This window comes from Rhinatrema bivittatum, chromosome 7 (genome assembly GCF_901001135.1).
Source record: "Rhinatrema bivittatum chromosome 7, aRhiBiv1.1, whole genome shotgun sequence".
Lineage (NCBI taxonomy): Eukaryota > Metazoa > Chordata > Amphibia > Gymnophiona > Rhinatrematidae > Rhinatrema > Rhinatrema bivittatum.
This window is the reverse complement of record NC_042621.1, coordinates 211883695-211906368: the sequence shown is the minus strand read 5'-3', so window position 1 is coordinate 211906368 and position 22674 is coordinate 211883695. Positions and strand designations below refer to the sequence as shown.

At 43.4% G+C, this 22674-nt stretch overlaps 1 protein-coding gene across 4 annotated transcripts in view; it reads left to right on the top strand.

Moving 5' to 3' along the window:
• The window catches only part of PRKG1 (protein kinase cGMP-dependent 1), a 2212673-nt gene that overhangs the window by 1781925 nt on the left and 408074 nt on the right, over window positions 1–22674 (top strand). For all 4 annotated transcript variants that reach the window (XM_029609782.1, XM_029609780.1, XM_029609783.1 and 1 more), the window contains exon 7: window positions 6551–6645. In XM_029609782.1, the coding sequence (XP_029465642.1) occupies window positions 6551–6645 (95 nt within the window). The remainder of the gene's footprint in view (window positions 1–6550; window positions 6646–22674) is intronic.

Below are 22674 nucleotides of genomic sequence, written 5' to 3'. Positions count from 1 at the left end.
GAAAGTGAAAGTGAAGTATTTTAAAAGCAAAACTTTAGGACAATAACAATATCTGTAGTAAAACATTATATGTTTATTAAGTGTAAAACAGAAAATTTGGGACAATCTTGTTAAAGATAGAAGCTTGAGAAGAATTTATATTCTCAAAATGTATTCTCTCTTTCCAGCTGAAATATTCTGTAGATATTTAATTGAAGTATACATTTAAATAAGGAGTCTTGCCTCCTATCATACACCTTTTTGTAAACCTTTTTAAAACCTCATATTATCTAGTGAAAAACAATCAAAAAAGTGATATTACTTGTGAAAGCTTCAGAAAAGGTTTTCCCTCTTCAGAGACACAACATTTTTAATATGGCACTGCTACCTGAAGACCTATTGTCATCTACATTGTCCAAAGCAGCTCGAATTGTTGAGTTCACTGTTGCGGTCCTGGCCGCGAGCACCGCGACCAGGCCCTTACCTCCTTGTTCCCGGACCTGCTCCCGCCTCCGGAGCCCTGGCTTGCAGCCTGTTTGGTGGCGTCCCCGCTGGGGCTGCACCGCCGCCCAGTTCCTGACGTCAGATGCCACGGCCTTGATAAGCCGGCCGCGGCCGTCCAGTCCTCGCCTTGCAAAGGGTTAGCTTCCCGGTTTCCTGTTGCGCTGTGCCCTGGAATGACTCGCTTGGCTTTGTCGCTCCGTTCCTGCTACAGTACCTGCTTGGTTCCTGCCTGCCTGTTACAGTGCCTGCTTGGTTCCTGTTTACCTGCTACAGCTCCTGCCTGGTTCCAGTACCCGAGTCCTGCTACAGTTCCTGCCTGGTTCCAGATCCCAAGTCCTGCTACAGTTCCTGCCTGATTCCAGTACCTGAGTCCTGCTACAGTTCCTAAATGGTTCCAGTACCCGAGTCTTGCTACCGTTCCTGCCTGGTTCCAGAACCCAAACCCAGTAACAGTATTGCTACTGTCCTAGTCTGGTTCCAGTTACCTGTCCTGATCCACAGCCCGCCTAAATCCCAGCGGCCGGGCCCCTATGGGCTCCTCCTGGAGGGACTTCGGCTTCCAAGGGTGAAGCCACCTAAGTCCCAGCGGTTGGGCTCCTTCGGGCTCCATCCGGGGGAGTACCAGCTTCCAGGGTGAAGAGCATCTACATCCCGCCTGAACATCTGCCTCCCGGCCTGCTATTCATTAGAGACATTAACCATCTATTCCCAGTCTCCAGCAGGTCGGCCCAAGGGTCCACTAAACTGAGACTCCCTCAACATTCACTCTGTAATTAGAGATTTAATTTTTAGAATTAAAAAAATTTAGAATTATTTATTTATTTTATTTATTTATGTATGAAAACCATTACTCGGTGGTTGAAACACAATAAACTTTTATTGAACACCAGTAAAACATCTATGTTGTTGATTCATCGTCCTCATTCTCAACCTGCCTTTGATACTATCTCTTTTGAGAACTTCTCTTTTTCTCTTTCTAAACCAATCAAGAGCTTAGGCATCTTGATCGATTCAACTCTTTCATTCAGAGCACAGATTAGATCCGTTGTGAAATTGGGTTTCTTCAAATTGAGACTGTTAGCAGGATTACGACATCTTCTGTATGAAACTGATTTTTTGATGGTCGTACGGGCCATAATTTTTCCCCATCTCGACTATTGTAATAGTCTCTATATTGGTTTACCTAAAAATTCAATTCATTCGCTTCAACTTTTGATGAATTCAGCAGCCAGGTTAGTGTCATCTTCTAAACGGCGTGATCATATCACACCAGTCTTAAGCCGACTTCAATGGCTCCCTATGGCAGAACGTATAATTTTTAAGATAGGTATGACCATCTTTAAATTACGTGCGGCCTCCTCTGATTTTTGGTTTAACGCACTGCTTCGAATTCATAAGCCAGCCAGAGCACTAAGGTCCTCACAACTTGATTTACTTGAAGTTCCATCAGTAAAATTAGCCCGTTTATACTATACAAGAGAAACTTCTTTCTCCATAGCGGCTCCTAACTGCTGGAACATGATTCCTTTTGATGTACGATCTGTCGAGGATATCAAAAAATTCAAAGCTGTGTTCAAAGATTATTTGCTGAATCGTGTTTATAACTGCCAACAATGTATTTAAATAAGTCAGTGTATATTGCAATGAATATTAGACAATTTTTCATGAGCTAGTCTTTATGAATTTATTTATATGTAGTTGTCTTTATTTGTGTTGCTTTTTATTATGTATGTAAATTTTTGTATATCGCTTAGACCTAACAGTGTTAAGCGATTAATAAATTTTATAAATGAAATGAAATGAAATGAAAATATTTATTTTAACATTTTTCTATACCATCGTTAAGTTAAATACCATCACAACGGTTTACAGAAGGGCACGATAAAGAGAAATATGGGTGGTATAGATTACAAATTACTCGTGTGCCAACATAGTATGGTAACAATGTAAAATAATAAACTAGGTGTGTAAATTAAACCTGATTGTTAGGAACAAATTAGGCAGTTTGATTTTAACATTAATGTGCTTATGTAGGTTACTAAAAACTTCTAGCTTGGTGCATCCTTAAAAAAAATCAGCTAAAATATAAAGATTTCTTGGTCAGCAAGTAGGAATTTTTCCAAGGTTACTCAGGCAAGACACTGTAAATATATAGACTATGAGGTAGATCTTAAAAAAGTACGTGCGTGCAACCGGCACCAACAAAAGTACGCTGGATTTTATAAGATACGCGCGTATCTTATAAAATCCGGGGTCGGCGCGCGCAAGGCTGCACAAAATCGGCAGCCTGCGTGCGCCGAGCTGCGCAGCCTGCATCCGTTCCCTCCGAGGCCGCTCCGAAATCAGAGCGGCCTCGGAGGGAACTTTCTTCCGCGTCCCCCCACCTTCCCCTCCATTCCCCTATCTAACCCACCCCTCAGCCCTACCTAAATCCCCCCCTACCTTTGTTGTGCAAGTTACGCCTGCTTGAGACAGGCGTAACTTGCGCGCGCCGCCTCGACATCCCCCAGCACAGGACGCAGTGCCGGGGGACTCAGGACCGCCCTCCCGGCCCGCTCCCGAACCGTCACCACACCCCCGGACCCACCCCAGACCGCCTCCTGACCCTGGACAAGCCCTGGACACGCCCCCTCCTGCCCCTTTAATGAAGCCCCGGGCCTTACGCGCATCCCGGGGCTTTGCTCGCGCTGGTGGCCTATGCAAAATAGGCCACCAGCGCGAGTGCCCTGTGCGCGTAAATCTGGCAGGATTTATGCACGCAGGGCTTTTAAAATCTACCCCTATGGTAACAAAATTTGGATACAACTAGTATCCCAAAACATTTTCATTAATGGATATCAATTGAGTATCTTTTTGATGGGAAAACGCAAAAAGTAGGAGATAGTGAAATCTTTTGAGTCATCTGTGTCCTTGAAGGTTTGAAGGGCTTGTGGAACTCATGATTGAGGAAGATTTATTTTTCTTTCTTTGCATGTTTTCAAAAATTCTGGCTGATGTACCATTCTTTGGGATTTTTCACAAGTTAGTGGCCTTTTCAAGCAAAAGTTTGCCTCCCATACAAATGATCTGGGAATGAAACTTTCATACAAAAACTGAGGTGCAAAAACTGGTGTACAAAGATATTTTGACATGCCAGTTTTCTACTAATTCTCATACATTTCTATTGGCACCTGTTTTGGATGTTTCTGCATCACAGACTATATACAAATGTTTATTTTGGAGACTGTCTAAAAAATTGCAGAATTTTTCACAAGACAGTCTATACATGGAAAAATATGCAAACTACTGACATTTTACCATTTTTTGTGAGTTTTGGGGCAATTCTGCATGGTTTTTTTTCTTTGCCTAGCCCCTTTTATGAAAAAATGTCACAAGTTATTTTATGAGCTTCTTTGTATTATTCTGATTTTATGCTCATCTCAGCTAGATTTGTTTGATCACTCAACCTTTAATGGTTTGACTGATAATTACACACCACTCAACATTTAGCTGTGCGATACCAGTCCTTTGGAACAAGTTGCCCTACAATATTCAGAGAATGATTATCTTTGTTTTTAGAAAAGAGTCAACAGGCTTTTAGGTCTGGATAATACCATCATAGGATTGTACCTGTACACAGTTTAGAATATGGTAGAAATTTTAAAAAAATGGGCAGGTAAGCAGATGGATAATAAGATATTTTATGTGTGTAGGGATTTGAAATGTTTTCATTTTAAAGTATGAAATTTGAATAAAATTTTATGTCTGTTTTATTTAGTTGTAGTAATCTGCATTCAGAGTGAAAAAAAAATCCGAAAATCAAGTATAAAATGTATCGAGGGGACCATCTTTAAATGTATGATATGATCTTATTGCATAGCACACTATTTTTAGAAATAAGGTACTTTTACATATACCATGCATGTAAATCTTTATTAAATAAGCCCCTAATTCTGCATTTGTTTCAAAGTTTGTCATTTTAATTTCAAATGTCTAATGTTTTAGCTTTCCTTCTTACCACATTCTCTTGTTTGTCTCCCTCAAATTCCTCACCGCTCTCTAAAAACAACTCTCACACCTCAACATCTTTATATTTCACACCTCTTTACATCTTACCATAAATATCACTATTGTAATCTAACTCTAAAATTTATTGTATATTCAGACATCATCTATAGGGCCTCATTTTCTAAAGTATCCCAGGCCTGCGATACTTTAGGTAATGAGGGGCGGGGGGCCGAAACGGGGGCGGTCCTGCACTAGCTGGCAGCAATCGCACTGCCGCGGTGCGATCGCTGCCGGTTTCGCACCCAATAGCACCACCATAGAAGGTGTAGCTATTGGGCGCGAACTAGGACGCGAAAAGGGCCTTACCTTTTCGTCGTCCGCGGCATCTTCGCAGAGTCGGCCCCGGTGATGCCCCGACTCCTCCTCTTCCAGTGCAGACTCCAGCCCCATCTTGATATCGCACGCGATAAGGGACTTTTTTTTTTAATTTTTATTCAACTTTTAAATTATTATAACATTACATTATAAATTAGAATTACAAGCATTTAAAGCAATTACATAATTCTATAATAATCTCTACCCTGAAATAGATTGCCTGTACATAACATAGGAAATCCACAAGCTATTTAACAGAAATCAAGCGGTACATCAAATATAGACTATACTGTTATCCAAAGAAAATGGAGAGTACACTGAGTCTTAACTAAATACATGGTTCTAACCGCTAATCTGTGCTAACTGGGATGTGGGAGCTCAAGAACTTCTGGGGCGGAGATACTTCATAAAAAAACATATTTGTGGTTTGAGAAAAAGATCTCACATCAACAAGGAAACTTTACAATTATTTTAGCAGCAATTGCTTCTACATCAGATCTAAGGTTCAAGAAACTTTTCCTTCTGATCTGCGTTGACCTAGACAGATCCGGGTATATCCAGATCTTTTGTCCAAAAAATAATTGGTGTCTCTGTTTCAAAAATAATCTTAGATAGAGTCCCTATCAGTTGTAAAAACAAAGGATACTAACATAGTAGCTCTTGTTTTTATTTCCATATCAGTTGATATCTCTAAAACCTCAGAGACACCAATTGAATTGTCAGTTACTCCTTGTTCCTCTAAATTACCAGGAACAGGTTTCACTGGTAAATAATATAAGGGACTTTTCGCGTGTGTGAAACGTCCTTTATCACGTGCAATCCTTCTGGAAAATGACCCCCATAGTCTACTAAGCACTAATTTGATGAATTGCTTTTGAAAACTAGTCAAAACTGAATTTAGTCCAATAAAAAAGTATTATGTACAGCCTGACCTTTGCTTCTAGGTAGTTATTACAATTCTTTGCTTGTTATCTTGAATTCTATTTGTCGCTGGGCAAGGACCCAAATCCATTGTTCATAGCAGATAGGGCCTTTCATTTCCAACCTTCATGTGAGGTTATCCTTAAAACATGGAGTAAAATCATAATTATAAATGATTATTTTTTGAGATTATCCATCCTTTTATAACTGGCAATTTTCTTGATTCTTCATCCATGTTTCAAATGCATTTCTAGTTCATTTGAATAAGTCAAATCTAATTATTTTCCTTAGACCTTTGAAAAGGACAGTTCTAGTCTTCAGAGACCATATTGCACAAGTTTTAAGTTTTACTAGGTAGTTTTCTTCTGTTTTCTGATAAACTCCAATCAACTGTGGTGAACATGCTAACTAAAATAATCAAACAAACCTAATCCTCATTTAGATTTTTTTTAAACTAATTCTATTTAATTATTTAAATTAAAAGATCCTGACAGGAAAATCTTATAGGTAAAAAATAATAACAGTAGAAAAATTGCAAAACATACAAAAAAAGTTACACATTGCTAATATATTCATTTAATTTTATATTGTGGGTATTATTTCATGTGATGTATTTGTCTTATTTGATACTATTTTATTATTGCTAATAAAGATAAAAAAAATAATGCAAAATATATATCTCAAAAAGTAAAAATGCAAATCCATCATCCTCTGGGAAGATTATAAAATAGTAAGGAACCCAAGGTTCAATAATAAACTCCATAATAATTGCTTGTTTCAACAGGTAAATGTTACCCGTGAAGATTCTCCTAGCGAAGATCCAGTCTTTCTTCGAACTCTAGGAAAAGGAGATTGGTTTGGAGAGAAAGCCCTTCAAGGGTAAGTGCCATGAAGGTTCACTACCAGTGGATGAGTTTATTGAGTTTAAGAATCATAGAAACCTGATGCAAAATGTATTTATATTTTGACTAAATTCCTTTGCATGTTTGTTACATTCTTAACTTGAGTTTAAAAAAATATATTATTTGTTTTTGGATAATTTTCTGTCTCAAAATAATCAATATGAGTGTTTTTGGAAGCGAAATTTAATTCTCAGCTAAATCACTCAGCATGCATTCTAGCTGCATTTGTTCATAACTCAATAAGAAAAATAGAAAGAATGCATATATTATTTTACAGGCTATCCAGTTGATAAAAATGGTTTAAAATAAAGCCTAAGTAAGCAGTGATTTTATTAAACTTCATGAGACTATAATATTGTACTTCAGGTTTAGGCTTTGCACATTTCATGATCCTTTGGGACTTCCTTCCTTAAGCAAAATGGAAATGATTTCAAAGTATAATTTTTTCCAGCACGAGTGTGTTTTTCATGCACTATAACCCTTTATTGCTGTAAAATTCTAGAAGAAGTTAGTATATAGCTAGACTTTAAGTATATGTCTATTTAGTAGAGAGGAAAATTACCCCACGCCTGCATCACTAGTATGCAAATTGAGTTCTGCCCCCTCCCTATATTTTCCAGGGAAGGGGAGGAGCTCTATTTGCATTCCAGCAATGCAGGCACAGGGCAACTTTGCTCTTTTTTATATAGAGAAGAAAAGAGAGGAAGAGGATTGCTGGGTCTCCAGGCAAACATTCAAAAAATCTCTGGAGCCTGTTACAGAAGCTAGAAGCAGGCCTTAGAAGAAAAAATCACAAATCAGCCTGGTATGGGCTGGAAGGAGGAAGATCATTGGCTTGTGCAACAGAAAAGGAAACAGGCAACATGGGACTTGCACAGAGGAAGAAAAGCAGCATCAGCCCTCAGTGGCTCAAAGAGAAGGAAATTAGTTGTTGCTTGAACCCAAAAGAGAAGACTGTTTACCTGCATGGAAGGAGGAGGCTGCAATCAGTTGGATTCTGGAGGGTGGGGAGAGGTAGAAAGAGGCTGCAATTGGTGAGTTGGGGAGGGAGGCAGAAGGAGGCTGCAGTTGCTGTGTTTGTGAGGAACTATGGGGAAGATGTAATTGGAGGGTTGGTAGGGAGAAGACAGTTGCCATTGTTGATGGGGGGAGAGAATAACTGAGTGTGTGGGGGTGTGAGAGAGGGACAGAAGTGAAAGCATGAGTATGTAAGTGTGCAGAGAAAAAGGGAGAGATGTGAGGGCAGGTGTGTGTGGGTGACTGAGCATATATATACATGAGAGTGAAAATGTTAGTGTGTTAGTATGTGCGTTAGAGACATGCAATGCATTTATATAGATATGCACTGAATCCTTCCCTTCCTCCTCCTCCTCCGCTAATCCAAGGAAATCATAGGGTGACTGGAAATCATAAGTTCCCAGCTATGATTTACCATCTCCCACCTGCCCATCCCAGAAGAGACATATTGGTGGCAGTGAACAGTGCAATCTGTCCTCCGGACCCCTTCACTCACCAGCTCCTATCGGCTAACAGGAGGAGGAGGGTGGTGGCCTTGCAATGCCTCCAGCATGTCCTCCCTTCTTCCGTGCTAGGATGTGAATGGTGCACATTGAACCACATGGTTCAAAACACGATGCTTGGGCCATGGCAGAAGAGGAGGTAGGATATGCTGGAAGCACTGCAAGGTTGCCATACTCTTCTCCACTTTAGCTGATAGTAGCTGGTGAGTAGGGGTGGGGCAGAAAGAGAATGAACCGGAGATTGTGGGATGGGGAACGAAGATGAACCAACTGCAGTTTGCGGGGTGAATCAGGAGTTTTTGGGGGAGTAAGAAAGTGGGTAATAAACCTGGGTGAGAGCGGGGTTCGTGGAGGAGCCAAGGTAACTGAGAGGTTTGTGTAGGAAGGGAGGGAGGACCAGGGTGAGTAATGAGTTTGTGGGGGTGAATTAGGGTAAGTTGAGGGGGTTGGGTGAGGAGGAAGTGAAAGAGGGATAATGAGGCCATCAAAGGGGCTTTGGAAGGGGGGTTAAGGGAAAGAGGCGATAGTGGTATGATTGGGAGGCTGGAGGCTGTGCCTTCCTTCCTACCTCCATTCATAGTCTACCTCCATTCCCAGTCCTGCTTTTCTTCCCACCTCTCAACTCCAATCTCCTCTCTTGATCCCTTTCCTCTCTCCTTCTTCTCTTCTCAATCCCTTTTCTTCTCCCTGAATCCCCATCCTCTCCATCTGTCCTCCTCCATTCCTTACCTCTCTATCCTCCTGCCTATGATTCCTACTTCATGTCCCTCTTCTCATCCCTTTCCTGCCTACCTCCCCTGCCCCAGTCACTAAAATCCCTTTTCCTCTAATAAAGAGCCAAATAGATTGTGTCTCTAAACTCAAACTTTGAGCACTGGCATTTCTTTAAGAATTTGCGAGTCTGATAAATGCATTTGAGACAAAATTAAATGATGAATTAAATCATAGCCAACGTTTTCAATAGAATAAGGTGAAAAGGAATAACTGAAGAGCAAACAAGCAATTAAAAAAAGAAAAGCGCCTCTGGGTGGTGTCAGACCATTGCCGAATGCCAAGCCAATAGGTGGTAAGACGTACATCTCCTACCAACTAGCCTTTGGGGTGAGGGATGGGGAGTGGAGGGTATGGAAGGCCCTTTCTGGGATGCTGATGTGTTAGGAATCGTAGGGGAGGAGTCTGACTGGTGTGCCGGTTGAGAGAATTGAAGAGGGATGCTTGATCAAATGGAATGGTTTACTCTGGCCAAGTGCCCTTTAACTTTGGGCTAGTCAAAGTGTGGGGTGCCACTTGGATATGTACTAAATATCTAACAACTGGATAGAAATTGTGGTAATAATATGACAATCTTGTATATATGAACCACGTTTAATGAGATGCCAAAACAAAAAATATTTTTATAGCGACAACGGGAGCCAACTTTTAATATATAAGACGTGTTAATTTCATGGGATTTTTAACTCAATCCAAAGTGAATAGCCCACCATATAGATGTTGAATAATCATCGGGTTTGTCGCAGTGGACCCTAATTGTTTTTATCTTTTTCTTTCTTTTCTTTTCCCTTTTTTTTTTAATATTATAGTTCACAATAATCCTTTTATCTGTAGAGTCCACAGTTTAACTTAATTGTTCTTCAAAAATATACATATATCCACAGATAAGAAAACACTTCTCATGATGTTGAGCTGTGTTGCAACTCCATATGCAACTTCTTAAAACGCCCAGTTCTGTGCTGCAGTTCCGAACTTAAACTGCTTTCATCACAGCGCCCGACACAGCATGTGTTTCGTGTAAAGAACTCGTCAGGGGCTTGGGCTTCAAATCAAATTTTTCTGCGGATAAACTTCCTCTCGGCATTTCTGGTGTACTTCAAATGGGCTCCTTTGCCCATAGCATATGAGCTATCAAGTCCAAAATTTATTCCATAAACGTTGGCTGAACAGTGCAAGAACGCTGTGGCATTCAGCCAGCATTTATGGAAGTTCTCTGTAAAGATAGCCTTGGTTGTTTACCTGGAGGAGAAATGGAAAGAAACATTAGAGGAGTGAGAGCTAAATCATATACGTTTAGTTTGTTTTGCATCTAATAAGCCAAATATGAAATGGGAGTTAAAGGTATGTTTGGGGGCAGGGACAAATTAGCTGATTAACCTGTCCAGCTAGCTCTGCTATTTGGAGTTAGTTGAATAAGTTAACCAGCAATATCGGGTGCTCAGATCAGCGTGCTGTTAAACGTGCAGTTTGGCGTGCGTTTTGGACGTGCTAGACTTACGCCAGATGCAAGACTGGGATCAACGTGTCTAAAATGCACATCCATGCCAGCACGTAGCTAATAATGCTCATCACATTTATTTATTTATTTATAACTTTTTTTATAAATAAATCACATGTAAATTCCATGTAGATGAGGCTTTTAGCTATTACTCTATGATGCCAAAAATTGCCTCACTGCCAAGGCACCCATTTTAATGCAGCAAATTTAATGCCTGCCTGGGAGCTAACATTAAAGCATACAGCGCTCAAGGGCTCACCGACAAAAAAAAAACAAAAAAAAAAAAACTGCTTTCTGTGATTCCTCTTATTAGTAGCATCACGATACAAAGAAGGAGGAATCACAGAAAGCAGAATCATGCCACACTCAAGGACTCAACAAAAAAATAAAATCCTGCTTTCTGTGGTTCCTCATAGGGGGAACCACAGAAAGTAGCATCCTCAGGGTCTGGCTGGGTAACCTTAGCCTTAACCAAATATATTCAAAAGAGCTGGTTAATTGGTGATGCTGACTTAAGCACTGAGCTACCTTTTTTTTTTTTTATACAGCCCGAATGATAGCCCCCCTCCCCCTCCATGCAAACTATAAGCATGACCCCTGCCTGGCTGAGCATCCCCATCCTGCCAAAAACCCTTCAAGGGAATTTTAAAACTAAAAGTGGATGGGTCCCAGGTCCAGATCATATTACCAGTGTACTGTGATCCCAGTTGAAGACTGAGCTTGGCAGAGGAGGGGTGGGAGGATGTGGGTTGGAGTGAAGAAGTGCATGGGGCGGGGGGACGGGGACGGAAGGAACAGAGAGAGAGTTTTTTTGAGGTATAAATATGTGGAACTGGGGAGAAGGCAGGGAAAGAGGGTGAAGCCAGCCTCTCTCTACTCTTATTACTGAGATCCTGTTTTTCTCACCCTCTCCTAATCCCATTCTCAAGATCTTTTTCTCTCCATCCTTCCCCTATCTCTGAGGTTTTCGTCTCCCTCTGCACACTGATACTCTAAGTTCTTTATCCCCATTCATAAATCCACAAAAAGAACAAAATAAATTTCATAGACATACAAGCAGAGTTGAAAACATACTTTACTTTTTATGTGACATACATTTACAATTTTTGCCCCATCAGTTTCCTCCTGTTCCTTTGGGTTCTCAGCTCAATCAGAACCAGGGCCTGTATCTGACACTATAATCTTAATATGAAAGATGGTGCATATTTATACAAACATGCCTCATATCTGCTACAGAATTTCTGAAAGGTTGCTGCAATATTTTCTAACTTTTTTTTCATAGAATCTACCTCTGAGCTGCCATAGGAAACTGGAGGCTGTGCTCATACTGACAACAGAAACAAGCTTTTTTTTATATATATGCAACAAACCACTGGGAGGACAATTGTCAAAGTCTGTATAAATAGGCACAATAATAAATAAGCTCCCCCTTCTGTCCTGATAAAATTATGTATGGGCTTCAACAACATACATAATATGGGTAGCCAGGACTGATGCTTCTGCCCGCGCCCGACCCTTTACAGCAAATAAATACACATAACACCAGATTGGGGATCAAACAGGCCGCAGCTTTTATTAACAACATCCCGGGGCCCGAGCCAGTTCATTATAACAGATTCCCCCTCCCCTGCCCATCCGCCACCAACCAGCAAGACGGGCACTCCCAGTCTATCCCAGCCTGTATGTAGTCACATTGTTGGAACGTCCCCCACGACTCCGCCACCACCCAGCAAGGAGCCGACCAAGTCGACCCCCGCCACCGCCCCAGCAAGGAGTTGTCCCAGCCACAACTGCGCCCAGTTGTTCTGTTAGGAAACCCTGACATGACCCCTGTCAAGTCAGACAATTTTAACCACCTCATACTCCCCCAGTCGGCTCAGACTACCCACCTTAGGCGCGGGTAAGAATTACCCGCGACCCCCAAAGATGCGGCCAGGATCCCCACTTGTATTCCAAGGCCTCTTGCAGCGCTTTCAAAAAGAGGACCAAGCCTAGAAAGGATAAATGGACCCCATCCCCCCTAAACAGCCCCACCTTGAAGTCCCAAGACCAATCATGGCGAATATGAAAACCCCAAAAGAAAAATGTGTGGCATAAAGTATACTGGACAATAACAATTTAACACCAAGGGATTACTTTTATTTTACATATGCATACTAGATAATATGCACAAAGTTAAGTTTACAGTAAACATATTGTAAATTTAATGTGCTTATATTTATAGGATACATAGGTCCATTATAATTACAAAATAAAGGACTAGATTTCATTGAGTATGAGTTATGATATGGTATTTATTGATTTACCTCCGATTATTTGTAGTAGGGTTCACTGATGTTTTGGACATGCATATTATTGTTTACCTTATGAGGTTACAAATTACTGGGCCACATGTATTGGTAAAAGCATCTGACTTCCACCTGCAATCCTTTGTATCACTCCACCCGACAGACTGGAGCTCACCGCAGAGGTCGCTGCACCGATCTGGAAGGAGTGAGTCCCGAACCTCGCGGTATCTAACCCCAACGCAGTCAAACACAGCACCACCTCAAACTGATACTTTGTCAGAGGCCGCAAGTCGTGGTGAACTAGAAAGTGACCCCCCCCCCCTCCCCTGGGCGAATGTTCGCTACAGGGCAGGTCTGCAATCCCTGAACCGAATGAAGCACCACTGACAACCCTCTACCCACCTGGTCGGTTTTGGACCTATGAATAACTGTTGTAAATCTCCTCCAGGAGAGAGAGGAGTTAGCCATCTGATGTAAATCTGCTCCCCAGAGGGGCAGAGTTATCAATCTGTTATCGATCTTCTCCAGGAGAGGGAGGAGTTAACAATCTGTTATCAATCTGCTGCTAGGAGTTAGTGATCTGTAATAAATCACCCCGCCAAAGGGAGGAGTTGGCAATCTGTTATAAGTCCACTAGAGAGTTGGCAACCAGTTATATATCACTCCGCCAAAGGAGAGGAGCTTAACAATTGTAATACTCTGTAGGCGGAGTTAATGATCTGTGGTGGGTTGGCCTCCCACAGAGTGGCAGTCTGTATAATACTGCACTAGTAGTGTAAGGAATGAACACTTAATGTAAATTGGTGAATCCCTGGGCCGATGGCAGATGACAGCGCCCCCAGGAGGACCAGCAGCTAGGCTGGAGTATGGAGACAAACACAGATAGTTCTTTATTAGACAGGAAGTAGAACCACCAGAGGTAGCAGTAGTGAGCTGATGTGCCCAGCAGGGCTGAAGTCCCTCAGATACTGGAAGAGCGGTCTCTGGGTTGCTGAGCTGTAGAGAGAGACTATAGGTAGTGAGTAGACAGGGTATGCTGGATACATAACCAGTAGTACATGATACACTCACAATTGTAGATATCGTAATGGCTTCTATGCAACAGAGAGTCTTCAGTATATTCAGGAACAGGAGCCGTAGGTGTGTACTGGTTCCTATATGCAGTCTGGAATGAGAACTAACAATATCTGTGTATGAGATGGCTTCTGGAATAGAAGAGAGTCTTTGGAGAGTTTTAGGAACATAGGCCCTTGTGGAGCGAGTACCGGTTCCTATCTGCAAACTATAATAGTAATTCACAAGATATAGGATTATGATAGCTTCTGAAATAGAAGAGAGTCTGTGAAGGGATTTAGGAACATGTGCCCTCGTGGAGTGAGTACCGGTTCCTATCTGCAATAATGACTCACGATCTCCGCACCTGCGATAATGTCTTAGACAGAAGGGAGTCTTTGGAGATTAGGAACAAAGGCACTCGTGGAGCGAGTACCAGTTCCTATCTGTAATAGAACTCACAGTGTTCACGTCTGCGATCGCTTCCAGGTAGTAAGGAGTCTTCTGAGCATTCAGAGACGTAGGTCCTCGAGGAGAGAGTACCGGATCCCGTCTTAGCAATCTGAAATCAAGAAGAGAGAGTGGGGCCCTCGAGGAGCGGGTACCCCTTGGTAAGTTTGTGGAGGCAGAGCAGCGGAGAAAGAATTCCCCTTGCTAACTTGATTCGTAGTTACAAGCAAAGACCTTTTAAGTTGGAAGCGGATGATGTCACTATGGGGGGATGCCCCTGAGGTTCGCGCCCTTGCCGGTACAAACTCTGGAGTGCGCGCACCCCTATGTCAGCAGGAACATGGTGGATCTGCAGCATCAGGCCAGCCCAGGGATTCCAGGAAGAACGGCGAGGAGAAGCCGTGGCAGCATCTGTCCGTCAGACCCGAAGGGAGTTGCCACTAAGGTAGAGAGGGTGGAGCGAGGGCGAGAACAGGCACAAAACGCAACAATAACTAGGCTAACTGAATCTTCCCGGATGCTCACATTCCTCAATAAAAGGCCAGAAGCCTCAGATCCCTGGGATGCTCTCGCTACCAACTCGCTAATGCGAAAAGTGCCAAAAAAGGCAAACACAAAGTTGAGCCAAAACGACAACACTCGTAGTTGTTATTACAAATAGTGAGAAACAACTCCCATAGTTTTCCCAAAATCTCGTGAGTAATAGGGAGATGCTTATCAGGCATTGGTGCGGACCTGTGGGCTCACCCCAGCATCAACCGATGAACCAAGAATCTCCCTAGAGGAAAACCCCAGCCATGCGCCCTCATAAAAAAGGAGAATCCAGCCAATTGCCTACCCACTGATGCCCTGGAAGCCCCGATCACCCTTGCACTCTCAATAAACTGCACGATGTATTCATCTGCGATTGGACTCTCATGCCAACCCAAACCTGTCAGGAAAGACACAACCTTGTTTTCAGACGCCACATAACTGCTCCAGGTGGATGGAGCTAATGATGCCCGGAGCAGCTTCCATGCTTCCGGGAACCGAAATTCCAAAGGAAATGCGGCACTGACACTCACTGCTGATCCACTTCTGGTGCAAGCTCCCGAAACAAGGACCACTTGCAATGAGAAAGAGAATGAGCCACAGCATTAGCAACCCCGGGAACATGCCTAGCCCACACAGTAATATTCAATCCCATACAGCGCAGCATGAACTCACGCAACAGATCGGACACCAATATGCACTTCGCAGACCGCCTGTTAATGACATCCACCACGCTCTGGTTGTCACACCAAAACACAACTCTCCTATCTTGAAATTGCGATCCCTAGAGGATCACAGATACAATGGGGAACAATTCAAGGAACGTAATGTTCTTGGTAACCCCGGCCTCCTTCCAGTCCTCAGGCCATGGAACCGCACACCAGGCACCCTGGAAGTAGGCGCTGAAACCAACCAATCCGACTGCATCAGTAAATAATTCTAGGTCGCGGTTCGAGACTGACTCATCTTGCCACAGTAATGAGCCATTAAAATCAGACAAAAAACGATCCCAAATCTGTAAATCCACCTGCAACCACTCTATTATGTGAATGCAATGACCACTTTTCCGCAAACCCTCCTTACTGGAACTCAACCTTCTCAGAAAAACTCTAACCATAGGCAGTACACAGCAAGCAAAATTCAGACTACCAACCAGGGATTGCATCTGTTGCAGCTTTAGCTTTCTGGCCAGCAATGCCCTGGACACTAGAGATGAGAATCGGTTCCGAAATCGTTTCCGGTATCATGTTCGTACAACCACGGGAAATCTTTGTTTCCCGCAGTTCTGACTGCTTGCTTTTTTTTTGGTGTCCCGATCAAAACAAAAAAAACCCACCCCGATCCTTCAAATTTAATTATTTACAATCCCCCACCCTCCTGACCCCCCCTCTCCAAAACTTGCCTAAAATCCCTGGTGATTCAGCGGGAGTCCCGGGAGCGATCTCCCACTCTCAGGCCGTTGGCTGCCAAAAAACAAAATGGCGCCGGTGGCCCTTTGCCCTTACCATGTGACAGGGGCTATCAGTGCCATTGGCTGTCCCCTGTCACATGATAGGAGCAATGGATGGCCCGCACTGGAGCATGTGTGTTTGAACTTGAAGTACAGGAAGGGCCACCCGCTAGTTGCGCGGAACATTCCACTTCAGTCACCTCCGCCGGAAGACCCTACCTTGGTACACATCTCTGTCAACCACAAACCGACATCCCTACTGCCCAAGTCATAAATTTGTTCTCCTCCATCTGGTCCCTAAAATGCTCATCATAATTGAGCCATGACCAACCCTCATATACCCGACTGGCCACCAGAATAGCATCTGCATACGCCAGCATGGGGCCATACTGAGCCTGGTCACAATGACCCACCACACTAGCCAAGCAGAGGAATGAGTGAGTCCAATTAAGTACATTGCGAGTTACCCTCCGCTGTGTACTCTGAAATCTATCTGTGCCACCTTTTTTCCTTTTCTTTCTATGCTTATCCCTATGACCCTCCAGCAGCAGGAAAATATTGATGCACTTACGTTGCCTGATCTTCTTGCGGAGCGACTTGGGTACATCCTCCCACAACTCGGACAGGCTAATTAACACAGGTGCACCCCTCGACTGACCCTGTTCCCCTGCCCGGTTTTTCTCACCAGAACCTACGAAGGAAGAACTAGAAGAGGTAGAAGAGGAAGAAAATGAAGAGAGAGAAGAATCTGAAGAACTGGACTTGGAATGCTTCTTTTTATGCCACGATTTCTCACATTTTCTGGAAATCGAGGAACCAGGATCTGCTGGCTCTGCAACCCCTCCTTGAGACAGTACCACCTGCGCTGCCTCACTAGGAACCCCAGCCCTGGATGGAACCTGAGCCCCAATCTGCACTGAACCCAAGCCCCCAGCGATGACATCATACTCACCAGGTTGTCCGCTGCCTGCAATCATCCCAGGGATGTCTGAAGCTGGGGAACAGCCTGCAGTACCCATCGTACTGAGGGTTGAAAATTGGGAGCCACTGGCAGGACCCATCTCACTGGGCTTTGGATCTCAGATGCTGCTGGTATGGTCCATCCCACTGGGGGCAGGGGCCCGGAAGCTAGATGTGGGCACCACCGCCGAGACCGGATCATTTCGCCAACCCTCCTGTCATGAAGATCCAGGGCCATCGACTGCTTCTCCGGCATGATAAGCCTGTGAAGAAAAAGGACCAGTAGCAACCGAAGCCCTGGGAGACGCCGTGACTACCAGGACCTCCTGTAGGACCCCCGGAGAAGAAGGGCCACTGACGAGGCACCATAGCAAAAGATGGCAATGCCAGAACCCCTTGCCAGTAACTGGGAATACCACCCCAGGAGGACATTGATGCAGGCTGCATCCCTCCAAACCTCCCCTGGGGACACTCATACCAAGCGGGAGGAAATCCCTCATCCCACGGCTGAAGAAAAGGACCACAGTTGTCCCCGGATCCCCAGAGATAATCGGGTGCCCCCCCCCCCCATGCCTGGCCAGTCACTGCCCAAATCCTGACCTGAACCGAAACAAAGATCACACATCCCAGAAAAACCCTCCCCCCTGTGTCCAGAAGGGGCCTACCACGGTGGCCCGCCAAAACACGCCCAAGCTTCAGGATCCCCGAGGGTCCTGAGCTCTCTCCCCAGCACCTCCCGGGCCCGGCATTCCCTCCAGGCTCCAACCCCCTTTGCACAGGCAAAATAAAGTTTTCCTGAGCTGCACTTCTCCCAGCTTCAGCACCAGACAGCTCTGAGGGCGAAGCTGTAACCGGCACAGCAGCAGGGGAACACAGAGGAACCTTTCGAGGGCCAAGAGCAGCACAGGAAATCCTGGCAATCACGTGAGTAGGAGGGGAGGGCCGCAGCTAAGCAGTGTATCGGGACCCGGGGAAGCCGCCAGCATCCCCGACTTCCTCTGACTCGCAGCGGCCTTAACGCTGCGAGTCCTGGAATGCGAAGCCCGCCTCTTATCCCTCGCAGCCTTCGGATACCTTGAGACCCACCCCCCCAAGCCAGCCACTTTGAAACGCAGCGCAGTGGTGCTGGCCCCAACCTCCTCGTTGCCGCGATGCTTACCTGGAGCTATCATCGATGTTTCCTCTCCCAGCATTGCTGCTTCTTTGGATGCCATCTCACCGCCGTGGAGCAGGCCGAAAGTGAAGAAGCAGGAGTGGGATCTTGCAGCATCTGACATGACCACAGGCAAGTATCAGAATGCCGCTGATCACACCACGGACCTCCCACGACTCCTCCCACGACTTCTCCCACTCCCATCTACCCCTGGCAGAGGGGAACCAATGGTTCCCCAGAAGCTAGAGGTTTGAATTAAACCTCAGGCTCCCCTTCCCCTGTCTTACTCACTGCACGAGCCAACGAACATTGGCAGTAGCAGCTCCCCTTCCCCAGCCCCCTTGTCCCAATGGCTTGCCAGGAGGGGGCCTGCCAGCATATTACATCGTTCTCTATCTGTATTATACTATCTGTATTAGTGTTACCATGTTACATCGGCCAGGCAGGTATGGGACCTGCCTGACCATATTTATTTATATATTTATTTTAAATCTTTTCTATACCGTTGTTAAGTTATATACCATCACAACGGTTTACATTTAGGCACAAAAATTAATAGGTGAATGTGTACAGTGGTACATTCCAAGTACCAAAGGGTTCGGTTACATCATGTTATAATACAACTTATTTGTAGGGTGAGGTAGTCTTGGCTAGGGGTGTGCATTCGTTTTGAACTTAAATGTAAAACGCAACTTTTTTTTTTTTTAACTTAAAAAAGTGATGAGGCGTAAACGATCGGATTTTCAACTTATTCAACATAGCTATGTTGAATACGTTGGAAATCGCGATTGTTGATCTAAATAAAAATTTAAACTCCTCACCCTCCTTAATCCCCCCCCCCCAAGACTTACCAAAACTCCCCAAGCTGGCCAAAAGTTCCATGAGGGTCCGGGAGCAGACGCGCGGGGAATCACGTGACGTCGGCGTCACTCCGACGTGACGCCGACGTCACGTGGTCCATTGCGGTTCCGCTCCCGGACCCCTCGTTGGACCCAAACGGCACTTTTGGCCAGCTTGGGGGGGCCTCCTGACCCCCCCAAGCTGGCCAAAAGTGCCTTTTGGGCCCAACGAGGGTCCGGAAGCGGACCCGAGGGGAATCACGTGACGCCGCGTCACTCCGACATGACGCCGACCTCACGTGCTCCTTGCAAAGGAGTTCAGAAATGGCGTCCTGACCCCGCTGGACCACCAGGGAGTTTTGGTAAGTCTTGGGGGTGGGGATTAAGGCGGGTGAGGGGTTTAAATTTTTATTTGCACATATGGACATAGACTCAACTTATGGAATTCTCCATATTTATTCAATTTTCTCCAAGTTCATGTTCCTGTTCCATGTAAGACACACGTTAAGTCACCCCAATGTTATATGTAAACCGAAATGATTAGCAACATTGTTGCTAGAACTTCGGTATATAAAAATGTTAAATAAATAAATAAATAAATAAATATGTCCATATTGACTGCAAATGACCCCCCCTTTCGACTTATGGACTTATGAACTTAAACTTTTGGTCTGCACAACCCTAGTCTTGGCCATATATACATGTAAGTTACTTATGTACAGGTATAATTCCCATGCTCTGTGTAATTCTATAAAGTTAACTGTGAGATAAACAAATAAACTTTTGCAATGCATGGGTTGAGTACATTGCTGTGTGCTGGTGATCTTCTGCCTGTGCCTGCATTCTTTCTATTCTCCGCTCTCTTTGTAGAAAGCTTGTTTAAAAAGCCAGGTTTTTAAACATTTTTTAAAGGTTTTGAGGTCTCTTTGTAATCTGATCTCTAGGGGCATAGTGTTCCAGAGTGTGGGACCTGCTAAGGATAGAGCCCTTTCTCTTACTTGGGTTAGTCTCTCTGTCCTGACTGAGGGGATGGTTAGGAGTGCTTTATTAGCTGATCTCAGGTTTCTGTGTGGTACATGTACCTGTAATGCTGTGTTCAGCCAGTCTGCTTTTTCATCATGTATTAATTTATGTATTGTACATAAGGCTTTGTATTGTATTCTGTGTTCAATGGGTAACCAGTGTAATTCTGCTAGAGTTTCAGTGATATGGTCCCTCCTTCTTTTACCAGTTAGTATTCTAGCTGCAGTGTTTTGTAGAATTTGAAGTGGTCTTAATGTTGTATTCAGAAGTCTTAGTAATAGTGCATTACAGTTGTCAGTGCTTGAGAAAATTAGTGCCGGTGTTAGTAGTGGTTTTAGTTTCCTGAGAATCATGAGTTTTGCGTAGCCTTCTTTTACCTTTAGTGTTTTAGATTGATTTCTGGGTCCATTATTACTCCAAGGTTCCTACCTTTACAGCTAGTTCTATTTTTTGATTGTTTTTGAGTGTTATTGGTGTTTGAATGACCTCTATATTTTTTCGTTCTAAGTGCAGAAATTCCGTATTTTCGATGTTAATGATTAATTCCATTTGGTTTAGCAGTTGTTTGATAATATCTAGGTACATGTTGGATAGGTTTAACATTTTCTCTATTGTGTCATCAATTGGTAGGATTAGTTGAATGTCGTCTGCATATATGTAATGTATGATTCCAAGTCCTGCTAGTAAATGGCATAAAGGCAGCATGTATATGTTAAATAGAGTTGCGGACAAGGCTGATGCTTGTGTTACTCCAGTTTCAAGATTAAATTTCTCTGAAATTACATCTTTGATCTGAACTTGAAAGAATCTATTGTTTAGATATGACCTGAACCAGTTTATTGTTGTGCTTTGGGCAAGGAGAGGACATTATAAGCAAATAGATTGAATTTCAATCTATTAGGGTCATTCTTTATTGTGTGATGTGCCGGTATCATTCCGGTGTTATTAAAATTAGAGGAAGGGGGGGAGTGTGGGAGGGGTCTGAGTGGAGTTATCTCCCGGCAGTGCTGTGGACTATAATGTTTTTCACATTGTTGCCGGCAGCACCGCAGGAAATATCTACACCTTTTCCCATGGCGCTATGGAGGCGATAGAGTGCAGTGCGGCCGCTCCGTGGCAGGCAAAACCACACCACTGTGATGTGACCGGCTGCCCACTATTGCTCCTGCCCCTTTTTTTTACAGCACATACTTCTGCTATTAATTTATATATATATATATAGCAGAATGATGAATCTAGGGATATGCATGGTTTTTGTATGAAAATTTTGTCTACATCAAAAGCAGAATATAAATTTCCCTGCATATAAAGATCAGAAAAGCATTTTAAGGACTATTTTGAATATCCCACCTAGCTGCAAAGTCCAAATGTTATTTTTGACCTACAAGCTTTAAAGGTAATTTGTTCCAGCATGTTTTTCTGTTCTTTCTACATTAATTTTGGAACTAGTGGCAGATACAGTAGAAATGATAACGGTGATAGGTTAAGACTTGTTATTGTTTTTTATGCAAGTTTGCTATTTATCTATATTTAAATGAGTAAATATAACACTTATCAGAGCAGTTATATCAAATGAAAATAAAACATAAGACTATCTAGAAATAATGACAGAAGCGGATGGCACCTTATAGACAAATAATTTAATTGATCGAGGTATGAACGTTTGAGGACCAGAGTCCACTTTGTCATGCCTCTCCCATTTCTGTTACACCAGAGTAACACAGCTACCCCTCTGAAGATTTTCAACCTATCTAAAAATATTCACTCAGCATGGTGACTTTCTTTATTGGATTATACTAATATTGCTTTCTTTACTACTAGAGATAGTTACTTCTGTATGACTGAAACATACAATGCAAAAGTATGCTAACATCCAGATTATTGAAAGAAAATGTTGCTTGTGAATTCAAGACACCATTAAATTACCCACCTAGAAGTGTTTAAAATTCATGAGATACCCACATCTGTTTCCAAATGTCTGTGCCCTCTGAATCTCAGCTGTTTTTGTTTATCATTATAAAATTGCTCAAGCTCTAATTTTACTACAAATTAGACTGTAATTTGTGTTACCTCTCAGAAGTTTTAAATTGCAAGTAATTTAGTGAAGTGTAAACATGTTTTGATGAAGTATGAATTGTAACTACCTGGAAATTAATGTAAGAAGTTCCACCATTTTTGGTCTAGAAGAACGCTACTGAGGCCCAGTCCCTCTCCCCAGCTCTCTAGTTCTACTTCCAGTAACACTGTGGGGTTCTTTCATGCTCCTGCATGTTAATATCAGCATGAACCACTTCTTTCTTCAGCACACTAGCATTATTTCCCCTAATACTATCCAGAACAATCTAGTGTGCCTTCTGCAGCACCACTCCAGTGCTACTCTCTCTCTCACAGCACTCTAAAATATGATTGATTGCTTGGTTTTCCAACAGCATTCTATTTCAAGCGAATAATGCTTCCCTCAACATTTTTA